The sequence below is a fragment of the Triturus cristatus genome, chromosome 5_1, assembly GCF_964204655.1.
Source record: "Triturus cristatus chromosome 5_1, aTriCri1.1, whole genome shotgun sequence".
NCBI lineage: Eukaryota > Metazoa > Chordata > Amphibia > Caudata > Salamandridae > Triturus > Triturus cristatus.
The window spans coordinates 395,748,629-395,771,157 of record NC_140587.1 but is presented as its reverse complement, the minus strand read 5'-3'; the positions used below and the strand labels follow the sequence as shown (position 1 = coordinate 395,771,157).

The window sequence follows — 22,529 nt, the reverse complement described above, 5'->3', positions numbered from 1 at the left end:
TTGAATGGACATACATGTTTCACATCTTAAATCGTATGGGATTTCCGCACGTCTTTTAGTGTTGGGTGCGACTGCAATTTTTGGACCCATCGGGGATGGTGCACATTGGAGGACTCACTTCCAAGCCTTTTCGGATCGAGGGAGGCACCCGTCAGGGTTGTCCTATATCGCCACTATTATTTGCCATTATGCTCGAACCCCTGGCATGCGTGATCCGACAGCGTCACAGAGAATCAGTGTTGAACTTTAGGCATCACCCAGTTGGCATATCTCTTTATGCCGATGATATGGTACTTTTTATTCGTGAACCACAACAATACCTTGCCCCTATTTTGCGAGAATACATTAGCTTCTGCCTGTTTTCCAGCATCACCATCAATTGGGACAAATCGGTAATAATACCTTTAACAACGATAACTGCTCCCCGACTATGGAATATCCATTGATATGGTCTACAGAGCCGGTTAAGTACTTGGGCGTGTGGGTGCATCGTGACCCTGAAGTGGTCATAAGGGAGAATTACGGAAAAGCTTGCGTAGCTTTGGAGCAACAAGTAGACAGGTGGTCAACATTGCCACTGTCCCTAGCGGACCGAATTGCTCTCACAAAGATGGTCATCCTGCCGCGGTTTTTATATCTGTTCTGTAATATTCCTATAAAGCTAACCACCCAATTTTTTAAGACTGTGCGAACCCTACTACTCAGATTGATTTGGGGGGGAAAGCAAGCTCGAGTGGGCTGGAACAAGCTTACATTGGATTATGATGGGGTGGGTTCAACGCCCCAGATCAGTACATCGACCACCTGTGCACTCAGGCGCCATATGCGTATCACTGGTACCATCCACATGCCTTCACACCCCACGTTGCAGTGGAAGACGGCGATGCACACCCAATCCCACTAGACGGAATGCTCATGCATACGCACAGAGGCATGCCAAAGTCTGAAATCAATACCCTAGATGCTACTATTGGTGCCTGGCAGGCAATCGGGAGACTCACAGACAAGCTTCCCCTATATGCTCCGGCCCTACCACTGGTGTATCACGTGGCACTCACAGTGACGCAAGAACGGGGCTCGATGCGTTTGCTTATAGAGGCCGCCATAGACCATATGCAGGACCTTTATCATGACGGACATTTTATTACATCTGAAAATCTGCAACACATTCCTAACCAATCCCCGCTATTTCAGTTCACGGTGCATCTCTTGAAGCTAGAGGTTAAACACATTATATGACATTCCCTGCTGAACCGTCCTCACTAAATTCCTTACAGCTCCTCCTAGTACCAGCCACACGGCGCCAGATGGTCACTAAGTTGTACAGAGCAGTGAGAGAGGAGAAAGTGAGGGACACTGACAGAAGCCTGAGTCGCTGGAATGAAAGACTCGACCCCCCTCAGACTCAATTGGAATGGGAACAGATCTGCACACTCACTGGCAAACTCACTCCCAATGGCAATCTGAGAATCATACATTTTAAGTATATTCACCAGGTATACCACACACCTCTCAAATTATATACATTTAGCCTTAGAGACACGAGCAATTGTAGGCGATGTGGTCTTCTGGCATCTTGCATGACATTTCCGCCAGTAGTTCAGTTTTGGGTGGAAGTGACGAACTGTATTCAGAACATCTCAGGCGTTCCATTGGGGTGCACACCTTTGATCTGCTTATTAAGCTATGTACCTTAACTGAAAGGGACGCTAGGTAAATTTGTGAAAATTGCCCTCTTACTAGCAAAACGAAGCATAGCACTCACCTGGGAGGGTACTCTGGTCCACCTGTTAACCACTGGGTTAGAGATATGGTATGTTGCAAAGAAAATCTTGACCTCTACGCAGAAGAACTCCCCTCGTCTTCTAAACCCAAGGATATATGGGAACCCTTACATCAATACCTCCTGGCACAGACTCAGGGTGAATCGAACCTTGATACTGAGGGATGTTGATCTGTGAATGTACTTTTTTGCGACAAATGTTTGTCAATGTGCAAAATGGTCTATATGTGCAGGAATAATGTTTACAAGGTCAATCACGATGGTTATGATGTTTTTGTTCTGTTTTGTTTTTGCAGTTTAACTGAATCTGCCCTGCGTGGCAGTAATGATAATTGTCTCCTTTGAAACTCAATAAAAAATTTTTTTTAAAGTTGTGTTCCATTCACAATAGAATATAAGCGCCTCCAGTAGATGGGAGCACATAAGTGGAATTAGTTATTGGTGATTAAGGTTCTACATCCCTTGGAGGGGAAGTGCAGGCAAATCTCTGGGATCGCTACGACCTGAGGCGATATTCCTCGTCTTCACCAGCGGGGTTGTTGCTATTCTGTTGGATCTCAGATAAACTGGGCCTGCCACTTGTCCTTTAGTGCTCTCTAAATGGGCAAACTGTTTAATCGGCAAGGTACTCTGCGGTAATCGGCGCGTGAAGTGAAATGCATATTTGGTGAAGAAATACACATGGCGCGAGTCCTGATGTATAATTCGCAACCTCTAGTTAACCTCGTTTGTGACTCTCCGACACGCACCTCCCCCTTTTTTTGGTGTGCTCAGACTTACACTACCACCACAGGATGCGGCACCACAAGATGGGAATACCACCCTTCCATGACTGTGGGTGGGTCGCGGGCTATAGGGGGGCATATGGTTCAGTGTGGCAAACAAGTAAAATGGAATATCACTGTGATCTGCACGGCAATCGGGATGGGCACTGATCATCTTTTTCTTTTTTTCTATTGATGTCGATGGTGGGGAGGTGCACCGTGATAGGATGGCAGCAGCATGACTGCAAGAAGATGGATCAAAAAAACGGCGAGTGGTACGGCGTGCTGCGGCACCAAGCACGGTGAGTTCACCCGGAAGAACATCGAGGTGCCAGCGTTCATGGGTGAACAGCTCCCAGGGCACACACTGTGTTTTCGGTTTGTATGGGTAAGGCAACCTAAATTTACGTTTAGCAGGAAGGGATTTATCAGGCCTCCATGCACATGGATACATTTATCGTTAGTAGATGCCTGTTATTTCATAGACTATCAGGGCCCGAATTGTGGTCGGTATCGGGTACGTTGAGGTGGGTGTCTGTCACTACCAACCGTTATAACCAGCCGTTATAACCAGCGCAGGGATTGTACCTGAGGCCATGGCCATGTCGGCCTGTGATGGCCAGGCCCCCATCCGCAAATGGCGGAGGGGCCTCCAGTTTGCCATTTTTATGGCTTTACCTGCATAGCATATCGCGTGGAACTCCTCGCTGAGCTCCTATCAGTCCTCTAATAGTGGCTTCTATGGGCAGGGCGCTAGTCAAATAATTTTGTGGATCTCATGTAGAGCATGGTTTATGCCAACAATAGTCAGGTGCCACCCAGCGAGGGGCATGACCACAGGGGTTGGATCCTCATTCCACACGGTCAGGCATAATCTGATCCGGATAACCAATATGGAGTTATATTTGCCGGATGGAGTGCATCTGTCTAACAAAGGGCTCAAACTGTTTATCCAAACCATTCTAGGGCCCATTGCAGTGGGGTCGGGTGGTAAAACTTAAGGTCGGGGGGAGGGCGAGAGCGCCAGTGACCTCCCCGCCCTGTGACGGTGTCCCGGTCAAGAAAAATCGTGTGGACTCCTTTTTGGCTTGGACTGTCTGACCCTGGAGCAGGGCGAGCATTCAATGGGGGCTCCAGGCTGGCGAGAGGGGGGACTGACCTGCTGGTGGTCCTGGACTCTCCTGCCCTACCCGAGATGCCTGTGTGCGTTGTAAGAAACTTTGGAGGGGGTATCTGGTGTGCAGAAACCCCGGTGGGGCCAAGGCTTTTAGCAGTGCCCTGATGGTAGTGCCTCTGGGATGGAGGACTGGTAGTTACTACGGATAAAAACAGTACAAGTTGGGGCCTGCTGGCACAACCAGCACAGAGGGATTCATTACCAAAGTGTGTTTCTTGATATCCTGATGGCCTAGTCCATGTTTAGACTATAAATACAATTTTTTGCTTAAATGTATTCTTTGCAAAACGTACCTCTATTGGCTACCATGTTGTTTGATTTTACTTATGCCTGAAAAATGGTCAAGTGTTTTCAGTCAACGAACAATTAAAGATTACGTTACTTTATGATTTATGGTGGAATAAAGGACTACACCGAGACGACCAACTATTTGCCGGATGATTTTCTGTGGGGCAAAGGGTGAGGAGGGTAAGGACGTTATTTTGCTGGTGCAACTCGCACGCTGTATGCAAACTATGACTGGCACCACCCGCACCTACGGGCGTGGTGCCCTTAGTTGCATCTCGGCCGGGAGCCGGTCTTGTCTTTCCTTCCAGTTGGGGATAGGAGACGCTGGAAGCGAAGGTATTCCTTGACGTCATCAAAGTGCGCAGGTGATCCCCTCCCGACAAGGGTAAAAGCGGCGGGGGAGATGGGGAAGCCCTCTTTGTCCTCTCCAACGGATTCCGAGATGGCGGACCAGCAGCAAGTTACCCACCCACCCACCCATCCCTAAGGCTAAAGAACAGGTTTGGCAGTGACCCCGGCAAGAAAAATGGTGTGGACTCTTTTTTGGCATGGACTGTCTGATCCTGGAACAGGGCGAGAACTCAATGGGGCTCCGGGCTGGCGGGAGGGGGGACTGACCTGCTGGTGGTGGTCCTGGACTCTCCTGCCCTACCCGATATGCCTATGTGTGTTGTAAGAAACTTTGGAGGAGGTATCTGGTGTGCAGAAACCCCGGTGGGGCCAAGGCTTTTAGCAGTGCCCTGATGGTAGTGCCTCTGGGATGGAGGACTGGTAGTTACTACGGATAAAAACAGTACAAGTTGGGGCCTGCTGGCACAACAAGCACAGGGGGATTCATTACCAAAGTGCATTTCTTGACATCCTGACGGCTAAGGCCATGTCTGGAATATAAATACAATCTTTTGCTTAAATGTATTCTTTGCAAAACCTACCTCTATTGGCTACCATGTGTGTTGTTTGGTTTTACTTATGCCTGAAAAATGGTCAAGTGTTTTCAGTCAACAAACAGTTAAAGATTATATTACTTTATGATTTATGGTGGAATAAAGGACTACGCTGTGACGACCAACCATTTGCCGGATGTTTTGCTGTGGTGCAAAGGGTGAGGAGGGTAAGGACGTTATTTTGCTGGGGCAACTCACACGCTGTTTACACACTATAAACCTTTCACATACACACTGTAAAGGGTTAGTGCAGTTGTGTATAACACACAAGTAGGCCTGATGTTTATGTAACATGCACAGGATGCTTCAAGTCACTGTGGGTTTTTGGGGCCTGCAGAGAGATTGGCACTGGAAATGGCCAGAGTCCAGACCCTGTGACACATGGCAAAAAGACATGTGCATCAGAGATTGCCCAACGATGGAGGGTTGTGGGGAGAGCCTGCCCCGAGGTCAGTCCTTGCAACCAACCCACGATGCAATGCATAAGACCGTGCACTGTGGATGTTAGCCAATCACAGTTTGAGACCAGCACCTGAGGTCAAACCTTAGCTTTGTACGGCAGGAGCCTGTGTACAGCTAGGGATGGCCGCCAGTGGAGGGTTGGACACAGAACTCTTGTATGTTGTATATAATAAAAACAAAATCACTGAAAAAACAATGGTTGAAGTACATTTCTGGTTAGAGTTCAATATAATACCTCAATGTATATTTAAAAAACTGAGATATTCACCTAAACAAATTCACAGTTAAAGACCACTTATACTTACAAATTGAAACCGAGAAACGACTAAAATGTACATGTCATGATTATGGTCACCCTCCACAACTCACACAACACCCTTTTTTTGGGGTGAACTTTACATATATTATATATTCACTGAAAAAACTACAGTTAAAGTGACGTAATAGTTAGGTGTTGGAATGAGACACAAGCTAATGCTTAGAAAACCCTAAAACTAAGGAAACATGCCAGTTACAGCTTAATGACCTACCTATAACTTGCACCCCCATCAAGCTCTGCATGTGGAGTCACAGTGGCACTGGCCGTGCTTGAAGCCACATTAATGCTCCCGACAGCAAGTCCATGATGGCTCAAATGCTCTTGAGCACTGCCAGTTTGGCCATCGGTTGCACAGAAAGCATGGTATTGGTTCTCGTGGATATCACCAGTACATAGCGGAGCAATTGCATGCCCTGCATTTCAGAGCTTTTTTGAATGTTCCTCATCACTACATTTACTCAGTGAGAGGTCTCTGTGCAGTGGTGCTGGCTTCAATGGGAGTTTAGAAGAATACTGCTATTTTCATCATGATTTATTTTCACTTGTAGTAGCAGAGGGGTTGAACCCCTGACATCCACCACACCAAAGAGGCCCATAATAAGGCCTATGTTATCTTGCAAATATTTGGCTAGAAGCTTTTTGTCCATGAATGCTTGCCTTCTTTTATCTACCTGAATCTAAATTTCAGAACCTCACTCTTAATATAAACATCTCCTGGAGGTTTCCTCCGTCTGCTTTTCTTGAACTTCTCTGGACAACTTCCAACTTTAGCTGAAAATAAGCTCAAATTTGAGATGTATTTTGTCCTCTTTTCTTTACAGATCTCAGCATTAAACCTAACACATCCTTGGATGCCTTGCCACAGACTTGTGTTCTTCTGTTTTTGCCTGGAAGTGGGTTATGCTCTCTTGGAAATATCAGTTAACATCGTCTTCAGAGGGCATTAACCTGCTGTTAGATGCCCACCACACAACTATGAACAAGCATTGAGCGTATGTAATAAGGAGAAAAATCAATTAAACTATTCACTGGAGGTAGAATGTAAGTAATATATCTGTTATCAGCATCCTTAACTCCCCATCAGCTACCAGCAGATAAAGAAACCCCACCTACTTCGTGTCCCTGCATCATATCTAGACCCTGATTTTGAGTGGTCAATCCCCTGTTTGAGCATGGGGTCAGAATGCAATTTTCTGAAAAGTTTACCACACCAAGGGCCTCATGTAGGTAGCCAAATACCGGTCGGTAACGGCCGATTTTCGGTAAATATGCCGTTACCGACCGGTATTCAGACAAGTGAGATGTAGGAGTCCAAAAACCACTTTTCGGTAAATATGAGGCGGTAAATACCGATTCATAGTTACCGAATTCTAAAATACCGATTCATATTTACCGAATGCATAATTAATGAATCGGTAAATATGAAGTGGTAAATATGAAGTGGTAAAAATTTAAAATGACATGTAGGAGCAGTCGGTAATTAAGAAATCCAGGAAAATCGGTAAATAAGAGTCGGTAATTAACACGGATTGAAAGCAGGTGGTAACCATCAACAATGCACATAAGCAATCCCAAAATGCAACAGCGTGGACAACATGGCCGCCATGTACGTCATTGCAAGGCGCCTACGTCTACAGGCAGCAGGACTGAGGGTGTGGCGACGGGAGGAACAAATCTACAGACAGCGCATCACACTATTACAGCTGACTGATGCAGAGATACATGAGAGGTACAGGCTACACCCCGAAACCATCATGGACCTGATAAGGGACCTGCACCCACTCCTGGACCAGCCAACAAGAAGGGCGCACGCCATACCACCACATGTGCAGGTGCTCTGCAGCCTACATCTACTGGCATCCGGCAGTTATCAGGTGGTGATAGCTGCGGTGGGTGGTGTATCCCAGAGTTGCCTGTCCCGTTTCTTCAGGAAGTTCCTGGATGCCATGATGCAGAGAATGCACCACTACATAAGCTTCCCAAACACACAGGCTGCACTGCAGAAAACAAAAACAGACTTTTATCACATGGCACAGTTCCCCCATGTCATCGGCTGTATTGATGGTACACACATCCCAATCTGTCCACCAGCTGACACAGAGCACATCTACAGGAACAGGAAGTCCACCCACTCCATCAATGTGCAGGTGATCTGTGATGCAGGGAACATCATCACAGATATTGTTGCAAAGTTTCCTGGGAGCACCCACGACTCTTACATCTTCCAGAATAGTGGGATCTACACACGACTGAGTGCCGGAGAATTCGGAGAGGGATACCTGCTGGGTAAGTAACAGTGACGCCCCTTGAAACCTGCAAATCAGAGTGTATAGAGGCATGTAACTGATGGTTCCCTTTTACTCATCCAGGCGACAGTGCATATGCATGCCGTTCATTCATCCTCACTCCCTACCTACACCCAGCAACCCAGAGTGAGAGACGATACAACGTGGCCCACTAAACAACACGCAATGTGGTGGAGCGCACGTTTGGACTACTGAAGAGCAGGTTCCGCTGCCTCCACAAGAGCGGAGGCGCACGCCAGTACAAACCCATCACCTGCTGCAAGATTATTGCCACTTGTGCAATGCTGCACAACCTTGCCACGAAAAAAGGTACAGATGTGGAACTAACATATTTTGAGGACAACGAGGATGAGTCAGGCCAGCCAGAGGGCAGCGCAGCTAGAGTGCCAACTGCAATCGATGGGAGAGAGAGACGGGCAGAGATCACATGCAACTATTTCTGAGTAAGTGAGGGGACACAGCGAGTTGTGAGAAGTCATGACGTAGTTTAATGTGGCACCACGCCATGAACACATGAACAGGCCAATCTGGCAATATACCATCTATACAAGGAGTATGTCCAGGGTTACGTCACCCAATGGGAAGTGGCTAAGCAGGGCCACATCAATGTTTGCGCATACGCGCTGCAGTGGTGGATTGCACGGCCTGTGCATCCCCACTAGAGCCAACCCCAAGCCGCCTGCTGCTCCTGCGTGCTTCGGGGACGGGGGGTGTGATGCTGCTGCTGGTGTCGATGCTCTCCGCAGCATCCCCTGCAGCAGTTGTCGACGCCTGACTAGTCAATAGCACCCCTAGTGCACTTGTCACCTGCACCATCCCCCGAGACAGGTCGCTGCAGCACTGTGTTAGGCCCTCCTGCATCGTCACAGAGCGCCGGCAAAGTAGGGAAGTCGCAGTTGCCAGACGGTTGAGTGCCCTGCTGGTAGTGTCCCTTCTCTGGTGTTCCCGGCGCCGTGCTTCGATGTCAGCATCTAATTTGCTGCACAACTGCTGGATTGACTGGGACATGGCCCGAATGCCCGCAGCCATGCCGCCAATGTTTGTGTCCATGTTGACTAAGCTTGTCTTCATCACCCGCATGTGCCTCTGGACTGACATAACTGCCTTTGATTGCAGGCGCTGTTGCTTCAACATTTGGCCCTCGAGCCCCAAGAAGACACCATGGCCGTCAGTGGGTGCTGGTGGACTCTGGACACGCGACCTGCGGCGCCCTCTTGCTCCCGTCTGTGCTGCCTGTGAGGTGTGGGGCACAGTGGGATGGCTCCCTTCCTGGTGCCCGGTGCGGTCTTCTGGGCCCATGCTGTCGTCTGACGAGGTGTCGAAGGCTCGTAGCCTGGCTGCTGGACGCCTCCTCATTCTCACACCTGCAAGCGGAGATGTGGCCGGTGATTCGAACATGAGTGGCGATGCTGGCTGTGGTTGTGGTGATGCTGGCTCTCGGTGAGGTGATGCTGGCTCTGTGTGCGGCGAGGCTGGCTGTGTTGGTGGTTCGGCTGCCAGTGGGCCTGCTCCCTGGTCTGAACTCGTGCTGGCTAGAGGTGATTTTTGTGGCCGGTGTGCCGTCTCCCCTGCAGCATGCCCTGTACTGCATGATGTCACATCTGTGGACAGAAAAACAACATTGGCTCAGTGTCCCCGAAGGGCTGCATTGCAAGCGTCACAATAAATCATTTCACATTCCAATCTGTCCTCTGTCTCCTTGTGCCTCGAGTGCGTGACATGCCTTGTTGCCCTGTGACATTTACGTCATGGTTAGTGTTGCCCTGACTACATCTCCCGGAATGCATTGCCTGTCTGCACTGACACGTGTGGACTGCAGTGTGATTCTCGTTTCACAATGGGGGATGTGGGATAGGGGTAGGGGAGGCTACATTGCTGTGCTTTCGTCTTACCTTGGTGTGTTGCGGCTCTGGCAGAGCTGTCGGCGTCCCCAAGACCCACGACGCTCTCTTGCTCGATTGTGGCCGCCACCAGCTCCTCCAGTTCGGTGAGGGCAGGTGCCCTGTTGGTTCCACCTCCGGTCTGGCTGGCCTCCTTCTGGATGTCGCCCATCTTCCTCTTGGTCACAATCCTCAGGTCATACCAGCGCTTTTTGAGGACCTCAATGTCCCTGTGGGTCACTCCCACAGCATTGACCTGCGCCTGGATGGCCAGCCATATGTTGCGCTTTTCGGCCTCAGGCACTTGCAGGGATTGCCTCCCAAACAGCTTCTGGTGCTGCTTCACCACCTCCTCCACCAGCACCTGGAGTTCCTTGGGGCTGAATTTGAGCTTCCTCCTCCTTTCCCCTCCGTCTTTCTGTGTTCTCTGGCTGGACATGCTGTTCGTTTCCCGCTCGCACATGCAACTGCTCCCTGCCTCTCCTCTGCACTCCAAGCCTCTCCAGGGTCGGCTAATTATGTACACCTGCCTGGGTGTGGCCACGTCGGCTAATTGTGTACACCTGCCTGGGTGTGGGCAGTTCCTGGTTGGGTGGGCTGTCGTTGCACAGGATTAGCTGTTTCGTCAAGTCATGTGATGTTATTTACCGAATCCGTACATACCGATTCGGTATTTTCCGAATCGGTAGATACCACCTCGGTATTTTCCGAATCGGTAGATACCACCTCGGTATTTTCCGATTCGGTAATTATCACCTCGGTATTTACCGAATCGGTGAATTCCGATTCGTATTTACCGAATGTTACCGAATCGGTAACTGTTACCGAATTTTTACCTACATATAACTTACCGATTCTAATTTACCGATTCGGTACGGCTCGGTATTTAAGAACCGGTAAAATTTATTTACCTACATGAGGCCCCAAATATTTACCAAGTGTGAGAAAGTGAGCACCGTTTGTTAAATTAAAATCCAAGCGGCCGGAATTTAATAGGGGAAAAGATACAGTGTTTACCATGATGTGGATTTTGGTATATTAAGAACCACAATCTGACGTCATTCCCCAAAAACTCAGAATAGATGCAATTTATTTTACCAGATAACCTCTGAACTCTGAGGAGTCAGATTTAATCAGATGCAAGTAAAGGTGCCTTCCTACTAAGTGTGATAAAGTGAGCACCCTTTGTTTAATTTTGGCAAGTCAAATCGGCCGGAATTTAACAGGGAAAATGATACAGTGTCTACCATGATGTGGATTTTGGTGTATTGGGAACCAAAATCTGCATGTCATTCACCAAAATCTCAGAATAGGGGCAATTTATCGTAATTGATAAATTCAGATTTTGTCAGGTGCAATAAAAGGTGCCTTCCTACCGGGGCACTTATAACCAGGGCCATTGAAAGAAACGTAGGTAAGAAACAGTACATTAGTTAACGCCAAAGTTCTAAGTTTTCTGATTGGTTCTGCAGATCTTCACCTTCCATAGAAGGATTGAATTTCATTCAGTCCCTCTTGCCTCAAAGTTCAAAAAGGAAATCTTGGTGACTACACTCTAATTCTCGGGTGGCAATTCCAGAATGGTTCTTTTTACCAGCATTTGCCATGGTAATAGTCATAGTAGGTGGGGTGCAGATGCTGAAGAAGATTCAGGGCTACGTTTGTATGAGCCAACGTCATTCCTACGTCCACTGGGGTAAGAAGATGGTCCATTAGGCTCTTGGGTCTCCTTTATGAGCACTTTTGCTCCACAGGAGCATCACTTTTTTGACGTTCTGGTGGCGCAATGCGTGCAGCATATTTACAAGGCCACGTAAACCCACTTTACGCGGCTTTTCAGTGCTTTGTAAATATGTGCCCCTTTCACACAGAACACTGCATGAAAGGCACATTCCATGGGTGTTTCTGTGGGTGTTACCATACAACACCCATGGAACCTGAAGCATTCCTGGATTTATGAGGCATCGTAAACCTGGGAATGCGTCAAGATCTAACGCAACCCTGGGGGAGGCATTAGGGAGGCGCAATGAGGAGAAATGCTTTCATTTCTCCTCGTTTTTTCCTTAATGCAGCACACATAGAAAGAGGAAAACACCTTCTGTGATTGTTTTTGTGCAGGAAGGTGTCCCTTCCTGCACAAAATCAATCAGCCCCGCAACGCAGGCACCCTTGCACCATGGCGCAAGGGTGCCTGCGTTGGCGCATTGCAGCCCATTGTGCGCCGGCGCAGGGGAAAGGGATAGGAATGCGCCGTATCTCGTAGATACAGCGCATTCCTGCCCTTTTGTTTTGACGTAGGACAGCGCAGCAAGATTCTTTGCCGCGCTGTCCTGCGCCAAAACCTCATGACGGATGAGAACAAAGTGTTGTCGGTATGCCAGGTATGATTTTCACCTGTCACTCTCACCTCTTCTCTCTTTTGGGGTTCCCTTTGATCTAAGCAATTATTTCCCATTTTCTTCCCATCCTTTGAATCACCTTTTTTTTTAACAAAAAGTAATATTGTTGAGTAAAAACATTTCACACTTGCCCATTTGAAGCTTCTGTGAAAGCAACAGTACTGAACCAAATATCCGCTCAAGAATAACAGGTGCAAAACAAGAGGGAGGCTACTACTGAGTTTAGTTTCACAACAGTTTTGTAACATTTGCAAGAAACCAGTTTAAAGGGGATACCTTGCACAAGCAGGAGTTTGCACGGGGATCGAAAGAGTGAGCTTCACATTAATGTCTGCTTCCCCGTATTCTCCTATGAGAAGATTCAGCAAGGCAAACCTGCACACATAAACGCCTGGAAAAAGTCAAAACAGGCTGAATTTGATGTGTTAAATAACAGCTTCTCATGCTGTGTGTCATTAATTAGTTGAAAACTCGGACAGGGTATTTACTGCACCCAAGGGCAAATGGCATTCACAAAGTGAAGTAAATACCACCTCCTATTTTGTTTTCAACTCAAAATCTGAGCGTTAAGAGTATTATTCTAGAAAAAGGCTGGAAATGCACAGTCCCGCATGGGTTCAGATTTCTTGCATTTTAGGAGATTCACAAAGGTTTTGCAGGTGTCACCGGGAAAGATGCCAGAGTTGCAGGTTTCCGGATAAAGTCCTGGAAATGTTTAATACATTCCATGTTTGCATGCAGGAACATCTACATCTGTATTTTTGCAAGGAAAAAACGAGCATGTGCAAAAGTACCTTCTTTGTTCACTTTTTTTCTACCTTGTAAAATTTTTGTTCCTGTGGAGAAGCCCCTTCACCGTCACCCTCCCTATTTATGGAGGGTGGTCCCTCCTCAGCGCCGTCCTGGAAAGGGGTTTACACGTGCCCTTGACAGTACTAAATCTACTTCTCCAAAGCAGGAGGAGGCCAAATATGAGTTTTGGGATTGCGCACAAACCTTAAAGTTTAAGGGTCGTCACAAGCGTACAGCAGACTTCTGACCTGTAACGCCGACTCCCTATCCCCCTCCTCAGCTTGTAGATCTCCCCGCACGACAATCTTTGCGCGTGATTCAATCCTTTTACAATTGCAAAATCAACATTTGAGCATCACAAAAGTTTTTTCGCTTGCAACAAAGCCTATTTGTTTTAGGAACAGGCCCACTGCAGCGTCTGCATTCAGTGAAGGCTTTGAAGTGTGTGATGTGATGCAGGACAAACACAACATTGGCTCGCGCCCTTCTTACTTGGCCAGCATTTTCATCAGAAAGTCGGGAGTTGAGGGGTCGGGCCGGAGAGGCGGTCCCATCACATGGTGTGCAGCGTGGGCCCAGTCCTTGTTCCAGTAGTGAGTGCCGTCGGTGGCCAGGCCAGCCGCCAGCGGTTCCCCGAACACCACCTTTCCTACAATAGGAATAGCAAATGTCACTTGTTTGATTTCATGCATTACTGAATCAGACATTCATTAAGAAGGTCAGCTGCCCCTTTAGACAATATATTATGCAGCAAATAAACATATGGCTAGTTGAAATGCTCCATAGTTGGAAATGCTCTGTAGCTTTTGTGATTTGTTAACTCAAGCTTCCAAAGTCAAAATGGATTCCCACAACAATGAGCCGATGGATGCACATTCTGCAGTGACTTACTCATGCATTCCTGGTTTACTCCTGGAATTCAGTTGTAAGACAGACACACGAGGAAAGAAAGTCACACCTACTGATAGCCAAATATCTGTAAATCAGGGCCTTGGGGTTTTGTATTAGCAACAAAATGGCTCCGGCTTTCATAAGGAATGCAGGCCCAACTCTGACAGCAATGTGCACTCTGACACTCCAGCCCTGTTTTTCAATGGAGTATGCAAAAAGTGCATAAGTAATTTGAAATTACACACAGTGATTGCGTCATTGGTAATGAATGCTCTGCAAACACAAACAATGGCTTGGCTGTAAATGAAGCAATGGCGGAAATGGAACACGTTTACTCTGGGATCCTATTAATTGGGGACAGCAGAAAGAACATTGATTCAAGAGGGTGGAGCCATGTGGAGTGCAGTCAAGACGAACCGGAGCCAATGAGAGACAGCCAATGCATTCTTTCTGACATACTCCGCCCCAAACAGCATTGGCAAAAGGGAAATGTAGAAGTAAAGCTGTTCTGGTCTTTTAACTGGTCACCAAAGGATTGCATTTTAAGATAGCTGGGGGGAGGGGTCAGGCAGTGCTTAAGGTTGGCTGAAATAGAAGGGGGTCTCTAAACAGTCTGTGGCCTGGGAGAGAAACTAAGCATTGCTGTTAAGAGGCGTGACCTCTGCGACAAATGGCATATCTTTGTACATGTAGCCACAAATGTGTGCTTCTGACTCCCCCTCGCCGTCCCCCTACTTCTGGCCCTCACACCCCACCTGGTCTTTCTGCTCTTCTTCATCATCCTCCACCTGGTCTCCTCTACCCTCTTGGTGTTTATTCGCCTCCACTTCATCATTAGTCTCCTAGTGCTCCTCCTTCTGTTCATTTTCCTCCTATTCCTGGCCCTTCCCCTCTTAGTCCTCCTCTTCTTGTTCTTAATTTTCCTCCTGTCTCTTTTCATACTCCTGGCCTTCATCTGGGCCTCAGCCTTGTTCCTCCGAATTCTGATCCATGTCCTCTTCGACCTGATCGTTCTGGTCCTGGTTTCCCTGGACATGGTCACCCCTCTTCTCTCAAATGTTCTCTTCCAGGTCCAGGTCTGTCTCCTCATTCTCTTGGTTTGCACCTTTGCTGTCCTCCTCCTTCTAGAAATGCTCCTGGTGTGCCTTCTTCTGGTCCTATTCTCCAGCCTCTGGTTTGGATTTTTCTGGTCCTGAACTGGTCCTCTTGACCCGGTTCTTAACTTTCAGTTCTGGTCCTTCTGGTCTTCTTGGTCCCGAGCCTCCTGTTCATCATGACCCTGGTCCTTCTGGTCTTTGTCTTCAATCAGGTCCTGGTTCGGGTTCTTCTGGTTCTAATTCTGGTTTCTCTTATCTGGGCTCCCCTAGCCCTCCTACTCCTAGATTATTTAGATGCCTTGATCCTTGATCTCCTGATCCAGCAGTTCTTGGTTTTCCTGGCACCCTTGACACTTCCTTGGCTTCTTCTCGATCAATCTGGAACCCTGGTCCTGTCTCTCCTATTCCCGGTCCTCTTCCTGCTCTTCTTGCCCCTCATGGTTCTTATAATTCTAATTGTCCTAATGCACCTTTACCTTGTGCTTGTCCCCATGGTCTTTGTCACCTTTGTACTAATCGTACCTGTCCGATTTCTTCTGGCCTTAGTCAAATTGGTGCTGGTCATCCTGGTCTTTCTTGTTCTGGTTCCCTGGTGCGGATCCTCCTGGTCTTGACTCTTCAGGCCCCGATCTTGCGATCCTTGTCCTTCTGGTCCACCTGATGCTGGGTCTATTGACCCTGGTCCTCCAGGCCCGGGTTCTCCTGACCCTGGGCCTCCTAATTGCCTTGGTCTAGGTCCTGCTTGTGCTTCTGGTCCTAGTAATTCATGGGTAAACTCCAAGACGGTCACTCAGGTTTTTAGCTTATTTTTTTAATTGTTTCCACATTTTAAAGCTGGGGAGGAGAAGCCATAAAATGCAGAAAAAGAGAGTGCAGCAGGAACTCTTCTCAACACCTCTTTTTTCTGTGGTGGGTGCTGAACCCTTGCAGGACACACCCACTGAATACACTGGCTAGGGCATCTGCTGGAGGGATTTGCTTATTAAGTATGTTTCAATTTATGGCTGTAGCGAGCTAGATATGGTGGTTAAGGCACTTGCAGGTGAGATATCTGTGCACTCCCTGGTGACAGATTCGAAGTATCATCATACCATAGATTCATACGTTATTTGGGATAGCTCAGTGAGTTCATACTTTTATTGCAAATATCACTGTGTTACCTGCAGGTTACAAGGTACATTCGCTGTATTATAGCTCTCTGATTTATGAACCTCCATCAAAAAGTTGCTCGGGGCTTCCAAGGTATACCTTTATACCTTGCAGTTTTTTTTCTCAATTTGTAGTAATTATTAACATTTATACAATATTAATTATGTGGTTACTTGTATAATTACAAATACACGCTTCCAATCCTTGGCACATGTCTGAGAATTGCATGAAGATGGTAGGTTCCAGCTGTGATCCTTTGACATATATCTGCTCCCAATCTTCTCAGACAAAGGGAGATGCTGGTTGTCCTTTAAGGGCACCACGCCCAGATATAAAAGAAAATTGGAAACCTCATCTTGGTGCCCAACAGGTGTCATGTGTCCCGCTGTTCACAAAGTGCATCAGGTGAATAACATATTATCTGGGGTCCAGCCAAGATCTTGCATTCAGTCAATCATTACTGTCACATGTGAGATTCGGCTGCAGTAGTGTAGCCAGTGTGTTATGAGCCCTTGCGCAAGGAAGGAAATTGTTAGACCTGGCATCTGTTGTCGTGGTCTCCCCTGATCTTTTTGGCTACCAACCTTATATTTTGACCTTGTTTTGTTGGCTTAGGACTTTGAGGGTGCGTTTGACACTGCTGTGCAGTTTCAAAGTGCTGTGCTCACTGCATACATACTGGCGATTGGTGTATATATGATTGGCTTATTTGAGATAGCTATAAGTCCCTTGTTACGGGGTAAGACCTATACCCGGGGCATGTATCTCGAATGCACCTCCATGGCCTGCTGCACTAGTTGTGCCAACTGCAGAGGTAGCTTATCGATTGTGCCACTGGTTTGCCCTGGTCAGGCCTTTGTGCATGGGTTACTTTTACTTGACTTGGAATTAAAGAAGCTATGCGCCAAGGCTCTGCTTGTCTCTTGTTATATCAGAGTTGTCCCTGGTGACAGGGTGCAATGTTGGGAAGAGTTAGAGCATGTGTGTTGGACTCGGCCCTTCTGGCAAGTTCACCCCTAGAACTTTTGCCTTTATCCTAGCCTTTTCCTATGGTGTATTAGTGGATTTAGGCCTCTAGGCGCTTTAACAATGTGTCCCAGTGTAAAGTGCGTGCGCTCCGGGTTACATTGAGTGAGACTGACCTGCCCTCCCATAGGAATGCATGGGGGAATGTATGTGTCCCTGGTAGTTCCTGATGCGTGGGGAGTGCAGGTGCGAGTTTGGTATGTGCGGACTCGTGTGATGAAATGCTGCGCGATGATGTGTGCGGCGTCAATGTACCTAGTGTGGAAGTGCCACTTCTAGAAGTTGGCATTTCTGTGTGCAGTGTGAGATGAGTGCCTTGTCTGGCGATTGGCTGGCCGAGGTCATGTGACGGGCTAGGGAATCCCCAGAGTCAGGAGGAGTCACCCAGTGGTGACTGGGGAGATCAGCAGCCAGATGGGTGGGAGGAGTACACCTGGGACCTGAATAGGGCTGGGCTTTCCCCACACCATGCTGGCTCCGCCCTCTGTGGTGCGACTGATGACCCTGGCCTGTCCTGTGAATAGGGAGAGGGGCTGAGCAAAACAAAGTGCTCAAGAACCAGTTGCATCTGGTTCGCCCCTCCCCTGCACCTTGAGACAAAGGTAACATGTGTATAAAAAGGGGCTGTGTCCCCTTACAAAATGTTCTGCTTTGGATCCTAACAGGAGGGGGCTTGCTGCTGGTGGTGCCCAGGAGGGACCGCCATGGGGGCTGCCTCCTTGCTGGACGGTCCTGTGTGCTGGCCCCTGGGCCCTACCTTGCCCCCTGGACGCCTTCAGGACCTTTTGGACCTTTTTTGCTGGTCATTTTACTCTGCCAAGGCTTGATACAGCCTTCTAGCGCCTGGGAGCGCTGAAATTGGGCTCCTGAAGGAGCACTGGAGCTCTGCAGCATGCTGCTGCCTATTGCCTGAGGGAAACCCCACTGGAGGGATTCCCCGGTGATGCTGCCGGGAGCGGGTGCCCACCCCGCATTATAGTGCGCGCCTAGCGGGAGCCTACTCCGCTTGATGCTCATAGTTTACGCGGGTGCCTACTCCGCTTTTTTAAAAATTATTATTATTCCAATACGGGTGCCCACCCCGCGACTTTGCCGTATTTGTGGTGCGCGGGTGCCCACCCCGCGACTTCAGCCTTGATGGCGGCGGGTGCCCGCCCCGCTGGGTACTTTTGATTGCGAGGGAGCCTACCCCTCATTGAGCCCCAAGAAGAAATCACCGCGGCGGCCCGAGTCGCGGACCGGGCGGAAGTCAGGCAACGATGTGCCTGGCGGCGGGCGGTACTTCCGGTTTTGAGAGGGAAGTCCCGCGTACGCCGCCACTGCTGGAGAAAGCCGCCCAAAGGAAATGCGAGGGCGCCTGCCGGTATGGGGCTCCCATTGCTGAGGGAGAGCCCCGCGGGCGCCAACCAATGGAGATGAAAGGCGGAGGGGGCTCGAGGCACATTGCCGGTGCCTGCCCCCACCGCGTGCGGGAGAGAAATGCTGCCGCCGCTGACACAGGAGCCCTCCCTCGGCCCCCCCCCCAGCCGGTGAGTTCTACAAATGGAGTCCGGGTGGGGAGAGGCAGGTTCTGAGCGGTCCCGCCAGGGAGCGGGCCGTGGGTCACAGTTGTGTCGAGCCCCATGTGGCTCCAACGGAGGGCACCCTTGTTAAGGAGCCAGTGCGCCCCCATCAGGCGGGAGCATGGTTGTTTTCAGGAGCCCCGTGTGGCTCCGTGGGGGCATTATTATTCTAGAGCCCAGAGAGGCTCCAACGACGGGGGCATAATTGTTATAGAGCCCTGAGGCTCCAACGAAAGGGGGATTATTGTTCAAGAGCCCTGAGGCTCCAACGAAGGGGGCATTATTGTTTCAGAGCCAGGAAAAGCTCCAACGCTTGGGGACATGTGTATGTTTTCAGAGCCCAGGGGGCTCCAGCGTGTTGGCATGATTAGTTCGAGCGCCAGTGCGCTCCCCAGTACTGGGGGACATGGCGTGTGTCGAGCCTAGGTGGCTCCAACGTTTTGGATATTGTTTCAGGGGCCATTGAGAGCCCATGCCTCCTATTTGCCTTCCCCAGCTGCGCAGCACTTAGTGCCAGCTGCAGCGTTTAGGCCCTGTTCTTGTCCCCAGCTGCCCAGCAAGTAGTGGCCAGCTGCTACGTTTAGGTTCTGGCGCAACCTGGACCCTAATGTAATTTAGGTGTTATTGTGATTTATGTGCTAACGTGATTGGGTGTTAGGAAATGTACTGTGTATAGCATGTTTTGCGCACCCTGTGTTTTATACCTCTAGATATGATTTCTGCATAGGAGGTTGTTTTACCTGTTTAGGTTGATGTTAGGGAGATAATACTTCCCTGTGTGATGTACGCCCCTAGTGTAATTATACTTAGGTGGTAGGGTCTAATGCGTTAGACTTGTGAGAGATTGCATAATGTATTTATGCCCCTGTGATGTATATAGGATAGGTTTTATACCCGATTCTATTGTGATGATGCTGAGGTCATTATTGTGCCAGTAGTTACTGGTTGTGCTCTACAGTGATAATTTGTGTTACAGTTGGTATATGTTCTACATTTACAATTGGTGATTTGTGCTAATTCTGACAGTGGTCCATGTGGCCCTGTCTTGTGTAAATAGTCCCCTGTAAAATTCTGCCCAGTGCCAGTTGGCACAGTGTAAATTATGTGATTATCATCTAATGTGTTTATTATAATACAAAGGCTATTTCTTATATATAACCTTGTGTGGAGTTTCTTTTATGGTGGGCCTAGGGTGTTGTTGCTGTGTGCGCGCGCAAACGCTTTACACATTGCCTCCGGGATAAGCCTGACTGCTCGTGCCAAGCTACCAAGGGGGTGAGCAGGGGTTATCTTTGGCGTGTAACTCCCCAGCCCTGACTTAGAGTGGTGGTTTCTGCCTGGCTTTGGCACAAGCCCTAGCCAACCAGAAATCTCATTGCTAACAGTGTGCATGTGTGCGTTACATGCAAGAGTCGTGAATGGCATCGAGTGATGTGTTCTGTACGACAGGGCCTGCTTCTTGCATAGGATTAGCACGGGAAGGTGTAGGGAATGGTTATCGAGCTGTATTTCCCAAGGGCAGAATAGTAACAGTATAGTATTTGGTATTGATAAGTTTAAAATGGAGAATCCTCTCCGGTAGGGGGAGTGGGTTTGACATTACATTGGTGGAAATGTCACTTTTAGGAAATTCAATGCTTGTGGCTCTATGTGCCGGTCGGCCTGTCTCCTAATTCATAACTGGGTGCTAGGGGGACAGCCATATCTGTGCATTCCTGATCTTAGGCCAGAAACTAGGGGTTCAAGGGAAACTGTGGACCTCTGCCTCTGAGGGGCATTTCAGGGAGGGTTACATGGGGGTGGAATTGGCACCAGCATTCTAAGGGGCAGGGTCTTGGCCCCACTAAATATAGTGATCTAACCTATCCAGGGTAGGATGGCAGACAGTAAATAATTTAGAGGGCCTTCATGGGTATAAGGACTCTGCTCTCAGCAGCCAGAGACACTTTTGGATTTGGAACCATACTATGCTGGTTCAACACTGGATCATCAACATGAGGAATAATTTGGGCAGGAGTGACTGCAACTGGACTATCTGCAGACCTGCGGAGGCATGGAGTTTGTCATGCTCCAGGAAGGAAACTATCACTTGGTGGAACTTGCCTGGATGTTGCTGGCCTGCAGCTTAGTGCAATCTGTCGTGGCCTGGGTACTGAAGTACTCTCCAAGGGGCGGGGAGCTGGCCTCCTGTCCACAAGATCCCAGGGGCACAAATTATCTCACTGTCTCCAAGAGGTATAAAGGACCACACTGGGTGCAGCGAGACAGGTGGAAGTGATCGTGGTTGGGACAAGGACCGTCCTGGCGTACACCATCCACACGCTGTGCAGAGGAGTGTGTGTATAAATATCAGCAGCCACCTGAAGTGCAGGATGGTAAGGAGTTCGAGGAGTGCAGACTCTGAGGGACCCATGCTTGTAATAGGGCGACCTGTGCTAGCTTGCGCTCCAGAGCATATGGTGTCCGAGGGGTGTTGGGGGATCCTGAGCTGGGAGCTGAGACTGTCTTCGGCCTCCAGATCGGGAGGACGTAAGTGCCTGACATCATGGCCTCTGTCTGAGGTCGATGGCTCGCCCTCTCCCTGGATCCACGCCACAATGTGCTTTGTTGTCGAGAACACCATGATGAGGCCCGAGGGGTTTCGTGCGCTTTGTGGGCATCTCTAGATGACTGTCAGGGGCTACGGCAGGTCACACTTACGCTTGAGGGGAAAAACATTTCTCCAGACTTGGAAGTGTGCCAGCTTTTTGGGTCAGAACATTTGGTCTACAGGGGGATTGCGATCCCGCACTCGTGCAGGTGCCACCAGGCGCCTGGAGGTCTAATCAGGACAGATGAAACTAAGTAACTGTTTCTTTCCGTGTTAGATGGTTACATCTGTTTATTCCATGGGGGGCCAGCCGGGGCAGCGTGTATCCTTGGCTGTTGAAAGACTGAGGTTCTAGGTCACGAGGCATAGTCAAAGACATGTGACAGTTTGACCTTTCTTCTAATGGGAAAGTCTGATAAAGTGTAAATACAATGGGGCATATTTACAAGCCCACTGTTCCACAAGTACATCACTTTTCCCATGTTAAAAATGACACAAAAGTGGCGCAAGGGGCTTGTAAATAAGCCCCAATGTGTGTTTCATTTTGATTTCATTAGAGAAGATTGGCAATTGCGTATAACTTCAGAGTGCATATACAATATGTATCTCGTTATGATTTCAGTGTGTGTGTGTTATACAAAGACAAGTGTTTTATACCTATGTTGTGGAGTCTTTTTGTGGCATACGCAGTGTGTTGCAAGGATGGTATGGTGCCATTATTTTACATTCGAGCTCTGAGGATAAGCCTGATTGCTCAGTGCTAAGCTACCAGAGGGTGAGCACATGTTATTGTACAAGTGTATTGGACTCATCCTATTTGGAACTGTGGATTCTGACTGGCTTCGATGAGACCCAGCCAGTCTGAAACCACTGGGTCTGACAGAAATGTTCCTTTCTTTCATGCCCCATCTCAGCCGGCCATTTGCATTACTAAATACAGTTATAATCAGGGTTCAGTGGGCCCCTCCGGCCTCTGGGCCCTAGTGCCACTGCACCCCTGTGCGGCTGGATACCCCGATATTTTAGAACTTTACCTACGTTTTAACTAGGTCAGTTGTCCTTAAATAGTAAATATGTAATGAATGCACTGTAAGACAAAT

The 22,529-nt window shown here is 48.6% G+C and overlaps 1 protein-coding gene across 2 annotated transcripts in view; it reads right to left on the bottom strand.

Moving 5' to 3' along the window:
* DPYS (dihydropyrimidinase) overlaps nt 1-22,529 on the bottom strand; it is a 481,134-nt gene that overhangs the window by 77,590 nt on the left and 381,015 nt on the right. For both annotated transcript variants that reach the window (XM_085605116.1, XM_085605115.1), the window contains exon 5: nt 13,607-13,763. In XM_085605116.1, the coding sequence (XP_085461242.1) occupies nt 13,607-13,763 (157 nt within the window). The remainder of the gene's footprint in view (nt 1-13,606; nt 13,764-22,529) is intronic.